At 62.6% G+C, this 7,966-nt stretch overlaps 1 protein-coding gene across 1 annotated transcript in view; it reads right to left on the minus strand.

The window, feature by feature from the left end:
• Positions 1 to 783: 783 nt before the first annotated feature.
• The window catches only part of LRRC27 (leucine rich repeat containing 27), a 49,801-nt gene continuing 42,618 nt past the window's right edge, over positions 784 to 7,966 (minus strand). Inside the window, exons 10-13 of the mRNA XM_007936785.2 lie at positions 5,395 to 5,524; positions 3,164 to 3,244; positions 1,497 to 1,575; positions 784 to 977 (exon numbers count right to left, since the gene is read on the minus strand). Of these exons, the coding sequence (XP_007934976.2) occupies positions 784 to 977; positions 1,497 to 1,575; positions 3,164 to 3,244; positions 5,395 to 5,524 (484 nt within the window). The remainder of the gene's footprint in view (positions 978 to 1,496; positions 1,576 to 3,163; positions 3,245 to 5,394; positions 5,525 to 7,966) is intronic.

Genomic DNA, 7,966 nt, shown 5'->3' on the forward strand with positions numbered 1-7,966 from the left:
GGCGACCCGGTCTGAGGGCCAGGAGTCCGGGGACGGCCCGGGACATGCCCCGTCGGCCTCTGCCCGGGTCCCTCGTCCCCTCGCTCTTTGCTGGGTGTCCCCTGCCCCTCCTTGTCCCGGGACCCCCTCCACGACTTCCCCTCTCCCGGGGTCTCCTTCCCCTGCTCCTGGCCCAGGGGCCCCCTCGGGGCCCTGCCCTGGGTGCAGTGCTGGGGGCCCATGGTGTCGCAGTCCAGCAGCGCCCCCGCGCAGGGAGCTGGTGGCTGCCTGGCACTGCGGAGAGGAAGTCCCGGGACGCGCGCAGGAAGCAGCTCAGGCCCGGCGGAGGAGACGCGGGGTGTGCGGAGGCTCCTGGCGAGCGCCCCGAGCGCCCCAGGCTTGCCACAGCCGCAGTTGGCCAGGGGCACTGCGCGACTCCCGTGGGCTCAGCGCCTCCCTGGACAAGAGGGCAGCGCCGGGCTTGGAACTTCCCTGTGCGCTTTTGGGGGTGGTCAGTACCAGGGTTGGGGAGGTCGCCGGGGAAACAGTGAGTTGCACTGCACCCTACCAGGGCGCCTCGCGGCCACTTCACACAGAAAGAACCGGCTCCCCAGAGCAGGACTCCCGGCCTGCCGCAGGGGTGGGTGTGTGGGGCGTGGACCCCCGCCCGTAACGCCTGCGCCTTCAGCGCGGAAAAGGCTCCCCGACTTCCTGAAGCGGTTGCGCCTCCCCCCGGGCTCTGGACTGTAACCGCCCTACCAGCTGCCCCTGGCCGTGACCTTGGCTCTGAGCCAGTCGGTCCCTTTAAGCCGGGTTTGCTGAGCTTGACCAGCCCCAGCAGCCTGGCCGCGAGGTTGTCCTGACGACCTGGACGCCGCCTGCCCCGCCTGGCTGCCGCCTGCCCCCCTGGCCATGACCAGCGCCATGGCCGCCGCCCCTGGCGCCGCTGCTGCTCCGGAGCCGCTGGCCACCCAGAGGCCTCAGCCTCCCTGACCGCACTGCGAGGGACGACAGAGGGGCCTGGTCCGCGGATTTTACAGGGGGGGGGACCGAGGCCGAGTGAGCACGGATTTGCTCAGGCAGTCAGGGGTCTGGGAAGCAGAGGGAGCCATGTGCGGCCTCCCCCACCATGAGAGTCCCCACTGCCCAGAGGTGCCTGACCTCTGACCCATCGAGCCCTTGCAGCCCCTGGAGGAGGTGGGTGTCGCCAACTCTGGGGAGAAGCACCAGGCTGCAGGGACTTCTCCCCACCAGGTCCCTGGTGGCACTTGGGAAGGCAGTGGCCCAGGGGCAGAGCACAGGGCCACTAACAGGTCAGCACTTACACCTGAGGACAGGTGCCAGGTGAGAACCTTCTGGAACACCTGGTGCCTGCTGGGTACTGGAGAGGGCCCTGCAGACCACGAAGCCCATGAGCGCTGGTGGGGCTGGGGTGTGAATGTGTGACCCCCTGTGGGGGGGTCTGCAAAGACTGTGAGCAGAGGGGATGCTTGAGCATGGTAGAGGCCGGCAGTCACCTGAGGGGACGGTGCTCCGAGCAGGGCACCCCACGATCACAGGGTTGGGAAACACCAGTCTGTTGGGTGGGGAGGGCTGCTGTGGGGTATAGGGGATGAAAGGGGGAAAGGCTCAGAAAGGTTTGGATGTTATAGCGGGCATGGCCTGTGCTCTGGCCTGTCACCAGGTGGAGGAACATTTGGGGAGGGGTGACGATACATCCAGGGATTTGCTGAGCTTTGAGGGGGTGGGTGGAAGTGGGGGGAAGCCAGGACCCAGCACCCTAAGTCTCCCCATGCAGCTCAGCCATTCCTGGGGTGCAGAGGCCAACAACGCGAAGGCCCCGCAGGCTGCTCACCCTGCCCCAGGTGTGCTGTTTTCCCATGGGTGCCGTTTTTGCAGGTCGTTGTCTGTGAGGTGCCCAGCCGACCACCGTGGTCCGTGAGGTGCCCAGCCGACCAGTGGCTGTAGTTGCCACAGCGTCAGCCCCGACTCCTGGTGCCCCCACGTGTCAGAGCACATCTGTCCACTGCAGGGTTCCTGGCGGCTGATCTCCTGGAAGCTGATGGCCTTCCTTCCAAGGTCCCTCTGGTGGGACCTAACACCAACCTTCTGGGAGGCAGCAGAGTGTGAATCACTCGCAACCTTCAGAGACCCCCTGTTGTAAGAACTGCCCCAAGGCCGTGAATCTACAGAGGCAGACTCGAACTGCCAACCCTTCGGTTAACAGCCCTGTGCTGAACTACTGCACAACCAAGGCGCTTCTCTTCAGGATCAGACATAAATGAGACGGTTCACCGGACCCAGCCCAACCCCCCTATCCGCCCCCACCAGCTTCCCTGCCACCGCTGTGTTCTAGAAGGCTGTGGGGGTGTCTGTCGTTCCCAATGACGACACAGAAGGCTCGTCAGCCACGGTGTGGTGAGCCCGGTGTCCTGGGTCCCCACTGGCCCTTTTCTGAGCCTGTTCCGAGCATCTCCCTCAAAGGCCCCAGTCCCACACCCCTTGTCCTAGGGAGGAGTGCCTAGCCACCGCAGGCTAGGGCCATGGCTCCTTCTGAGCTGTTGCAGGTCACCTGGCTCAATCTAGAGATGGGCTCGGGAGGGACCCCGGCTGAGGCCAGCAAGGCTAGCAGAGAAGGGCCCCTCCCTGGTCTTGGGCTTGGCTCCAAGAGGTGGCAGGACATGGTCTGACCAAAGCCCTAAAACCTCCAGCCCCTTTAAACTGCACTGCAGCCATACGAAGCCTGATCAGTGCCGGCCCTGTGCTTGGCCTGGTTTGGGGGACCTTTTCTCACTACAAGACACTCCACACAAGTGACCAGGGATGCCAGGCCTGGGACAGGCTGGCTGTCAGACGGGTGAAGGGGCCAGAACAGAAATGAGTGACATGACTTGTTCACAGTATTCTCTTTAATGCAGCTTAAGCCCTTTACAGCCCTGAAAAAATGACACTAAATGTATTTAAAAACAAGAGGCTGTCCAAAGTACATCTCAGAACACTGAATCCCAGCATCCTCTCTCCACCACACAAGAGACATCTGGGAAAGGAGATGCTTGAAGACACGTCTGTCAGTGCAGTTCCTGGTTCGTCATTAGGATCTGTAAACGTTTTCAGTTCTTAATATCCTGTGTTAAAAAAATCTATTCTGAGGCTGTGATGTGGGGGAGTGAAGAGGAAGGTTTGCAGCAAGAGCTGCAGACTGGTGGTCTTTGCTCAGGTTCAGCCCTGCTCTGAGTGCTGTTACTTCATCCTGGAGCTTTCTGGCCTTGGGGAGAAGAGGAGGGGAGGGCAGTTAGGACTTGGGCCCTATGGGGGGGCGGCAGTGTCCCAGTGCCCATGCCCCGGGGCCTCGGTTCAGTCCTGCGCAGGCCCACGGGGCTTGCCTGACCCCTGTGATGGTGACAATGACCCTTGGGGCAGATGTGGGGACTATCTGGTGTCCCCAGCACAGCCCAGTGTCTCTGTCTGCGTCACTGTCAGGCCAGTGCGTGACCAGGAGCACAAGTTCTGGCCCTGCTGATGCCTGAGCCCAGCACAGTCACATGATGCCAGATTCACAGCTACCTGAGAGGCAGGTGGGGCCTTGGCTGCCACCCTGCCCAAGACAGAGCCAAGAAGCAGGTGCAGGCTTTCCCTGACAAAACGGACCCCTAGCCAATGCCCTGGACCAGAAAAAGGCGACCAGAGGGAGGTACTGCAGCCCTTGGCTGGGAACACTGATAGCCAGAAAGCACCAGTTACAACAGCCCCTAAGGGTGGGGTCCGGGTCCTCTGCTCTATTCCCCACCGTCCCTCCCCAGGTGTATCTCCTGCGTCCCAGGCCCTGCAGGACTCTACAAGCTCTCCTGAATACAGACACATCACGACTGAGGGACCCCTCCACATTCTGGGTGCACAGGATTCCAGCTAGAGAAACAGCATGGCCACTCATGCAGAACAACTCATGGATGGCGGGCTCTTCCCCATGGAAGTGGGTATATTCTCTCTGGTCGGACTGCCTCCTTGTGGAAAGTTCCATTTGTGTTCTATGACACTGTCATTCAGTCCTTCCAGACTAAGCCCCTCTCTTGCCCACCTAGCTGAGTCCCTGGACTACTTGTGTCCCCTAGGGACCTCCTGGCGCGCCTTCACAGCTGAAGCCTGGAGCCCACTCCCTTGCTGGGTAGGACGCAGTCCACAGAACCTCCAGAGACATGGAGCCAGGAAACAAACCAAAGCCACTGCCATCCAGTCGATTCCACTCGCAGCCTCCCCCACTGGGTTTCCAAGGCAGTAAATCCTCGTAAAAGAGATGATGCCCATCTTCCTTCTGCAAAGGGGCTGGTGGGTTTGAACCACCAACCTTCTGATTAGCAGTCAGATGCCTTAGGCACCAGTCCACCAGAGCTCCTTGAGACAGGGTGCCTGGGAAGGAAAATGTCTCAAATTGCCTCACCCTACCTCATGGCCTCACCCCTCCTCACGGCCTCACCCCTCTTCATAGCCTCACTCTGCCTCACAGGCCTCACTCTGCCTCACAGGGCTCACCCCTCCTCACGGGACTCACTCTACCTCATGGCCTTACCTCTCCTCATGGTCCTCACCCCTCCACATGTGCCCTCAGTCACCTAACTGAACAGAGCCACCCACGTTTCCCAAGGTGTAGGCGCCCTACCCCTCCTCACGCCCTCACCCCTCCTCACACCCTCACCCCTCCTCACGCCCTCACCCCTCCACAGCGACTTCAGTCACCTAAGTGAACAGAGCCCCCACGTTTCCCAAGGCGCAGCCCTTGGAGTTGCTATCAAGGATCCAACTGTGCTCTTACTTCCTAACCCATGTGGCCATCATATTCCTGGAATCTCCTTGGATCTCTGCCTCCTAGTTCAGGAGGTCGAGTCCTAGCCTGGACACTTCCGGGCCTTTCCAGTCTGGAAACACCTTGTTCTGAAAAGCTCTTGTATGCCCTCTTCGTCCATCCCCCCATCTAGTGTCGCTTTCTGGAACAGCTGCTGCCCCCACACCAAGGGCAAGGGGGGCTAAGTAAATGGCAGCGTCTCTGTGCAGCCCCCACCTGCCCCTTGGAGAGGGGGCCTAGAGATGGACGGCAGAAGGCAGATGCTGGGCATCTGTGATGGGCTGACCACCCACCTGAGAGGAGACACTGGGTGACAGGGCAGCCCTATAAGCGTGCCCATGAGCACGCCACACGTGGGCTCTGGGGAGAGGTGTGCACCCACGTGAACACCCGTGCCCGGAGCAGGGACCTGGGCCAGTGGCCTTAGGTGCCAGGGGCGGCACATGGTCCGTGGACTCAGCTCTGCGGGAATGCCCCCGTTATGGGATGCACCGCCACCCCACAGGCCCCATGGTTTTGACAACATGTGCCCAGAGCATCGCGGGCCCCCTCACGTCAACCATACGGACAACACTCACCACCTCCAGGTCCTGCATGGCCGCCTGCAGCTCCTCCAACGGGGCTGCCCCTCCAAGGCGCCTCCTTCTCTCGTGGATCTGCTGCACATGCCGCTTGACCGCCTCCTCCAGCTGCCCTTCCTGGGAGACCCTGTGGACGAAGGCGAAGGCGTGAATGCCGGGGATCTGGTCTGGCGCGTTCTCATCCGGCAGAGCATGGGGAAAGGAGCAGGTGGACAGCGGGGATCCAGTCGGGCACGTTCCCATCCAAGCGTGGTCCCAGCAACCCACCAGCTGGTAGGAGTGCCCTGGCCACCCAGGCCCTTTGGGGTCCCTGCGCCGAGATGCCCCTGGCAGAGTTTTGAGTTTTAGTCTACATTTTTCTCCCATCTACCCAGGATGTCCTGTTTTGATGCCTTTCTGAGTGGCTGACAGGGGTAACTGAGCACCAGCTAGTCCTGGTCTCAGGGCTGTGGAGGCTGATGTTTGCATGGTCCACTGGCCCTCAGACCAGCTGTCTCCAGTTCCACATCGTTTTGTACACAGGAGCCCCGCCCCTCCCATGGTGCTCTGCCCTACAGTCAGATCATTCCATGCTGAGAGCCAGTGCTCAGTGTCATGTGGGCCCCAGCCGTGGCCCTGCCCAGCACCCCCACAGATGCCCACGTTCCCCTCCTCTCTGGCTGGTGGTGCTGTGGCCTGGAATGGCCCAGAATGACCTAGAAGGCTAGGCTTCTCCCCAGCTTCACCTTCTCACTCCCTCCTCAGCCCATCCCCAACCCCCAAAGATGCCACCGTGAGTCCCTGCCGCCCTGTCTGGGCCTCGAGGCCACACTGCAGCTCTGTACCCGGGGCTCACCATCATCAGGGTGGGGCAAGCCAACAGGGCCCTCAGTCAGGGGCCCCTCGACACACTCACTCCACTGTGGCCCTCGTTCCCACACCCTTCCCAGCAGGGCCCCTTTCCATTCCACTTCTTGCCTCTGACCACTGTCCACACTCAAGTCTTGGTCTTGGGTCCCAGGCTGGGCTCTGGAGCTGGCTCACCACAGGTCAGACTGCCTGGGGTGGGAGTGGACACGAGTGCAGCCCAGAACACAGACATCTCACCTGGACACAGGGAGGGGGCAGCCCTGCCAGTATCACAGCCCCAGTGTGGCACACACATCCGACGACACCAAGCAGAGGGGACCAGGCCTTGAGGCAGGAGAGAGCTGGGCTCGGGCCAGATCACAGGCCCCAGGGGTGGAGATGCAGAGGCCCCTCCCCCGGACGCCACCCTGCATGCACACACCCAGCACGTGTCAGCAGATGGTGAAGCAACGGGGCCTGAGCACAGCCAGAGCCACCCACGGCTCCAGGAAGAGCTGGTGGCAAAACCAGGCTGAGGTCTGAGGAGGACGCAGAGTGATCGTGGGGAGCTGACAGACGACTGCCGGCCCTCACACCAGGGCCCAGAGCCACCCACGGCTCCAGGGAGAGCTGGCGGCAGAACCAGGCTGAGGTCTGAGGAGGACGCGGAGTGACCGTGGGGAGCTGACAGAGATGACTGCTGGCCCTCACACCAGGGCCCAGGGCCACCCACGGCTCCAGTGAGGGCTGGAGGCAGAACCAGGCTGAGGAGGTCTGAGGAAGACGCGGAGTGACCGTGGGGAGCTGACAGAGACGACTGCTGGCCCTCACACCAGGGCCCGAGCACCCACGGCTCCAGCGAGGGCTGGCGGCAGAACCAGGCTGAGGAGGTCTGAGGAGGACGTGGAGTGACCGTGGGGAGCTGACAGACGACTGCCGGCCCTCACACCAGGGCCCAGGGCACCTCACGGGGAGGGCTGGCGGCAGAACCAGGCTGAGAAGGTCTGAGGAGGACGTGGGGTGACCGTGGGGAGCTGACAGACGACTGCTGGCCCTCACACCAGGGCCCAGGGCACCTCACGGGGAGGGCTGGCGGCAGAACCAGGCTGAGGAGGTCTGAGGAGGATGCGGAGTGACCGTGGGGAGTTGACAGACGACTGCTGGTCCTCACACCAGGGCCCAGGGCACCTCACGGGGAGAGCTGGTGGCAGAACCAGGCTGAGGTCTGAGGAGGACGTGGGGTGACCGTGGGGAGCTGACAGAGACGACTGCTGGCCCTCACACCAGGGCCCAGGGCACCTCACGGGGAGAGCTGGTGGCAGAACCTGGCTGAGAAGGTCTGAGGAGGACGTGGGGTGACCGTGGGGAGCTGACAGACGACGGCTGGCCCTCACACCAGGGCCCAGGGCACCTCACGGGGAGAGCTGGTGGCAGAACCAGGCTGAGAAGGTCTGAGGAGGACGTGGGGTGACCGTGGGGAGCTGACAGAGACGACTGCTGGCCCTCACACCAGGGCCCAGGGCACCCACGGCTCCAGCGAGGGCTGGCGGCAGAACCAGGCTGAGGTCTGAGTAGGACGTGGGGTGACCGTGGGGAGCTGACAGAGACGACTGCTGGCCCTCACACCAGTGCCCAGAGCCACCCACGGCTCCAGGAAGAGCTGGTGGCAGAACCAGGCTGAGGTCTGAGGAGGACGCGGGGTGACCGTGGGGAGCTGACAGACGATGGCCGGCCCTCACAG

This window comes from Orycteropus afer, unplaced genomic scaffold (genome assembly GCF_000298275.1).
Source record: "Orycteropus afer afer isolate SDZICR_OR568_19922 unplaced genomic scaffold, OryAfe1.0 scaffold00038, whole genome shotgun sequence".
Lineage (NCBI taxonomy): Eukaryota > Metazoa > Chordata > Mammalia > Tubulidentata > Orycteropodidae > Orycteropus > Orycteropus afer.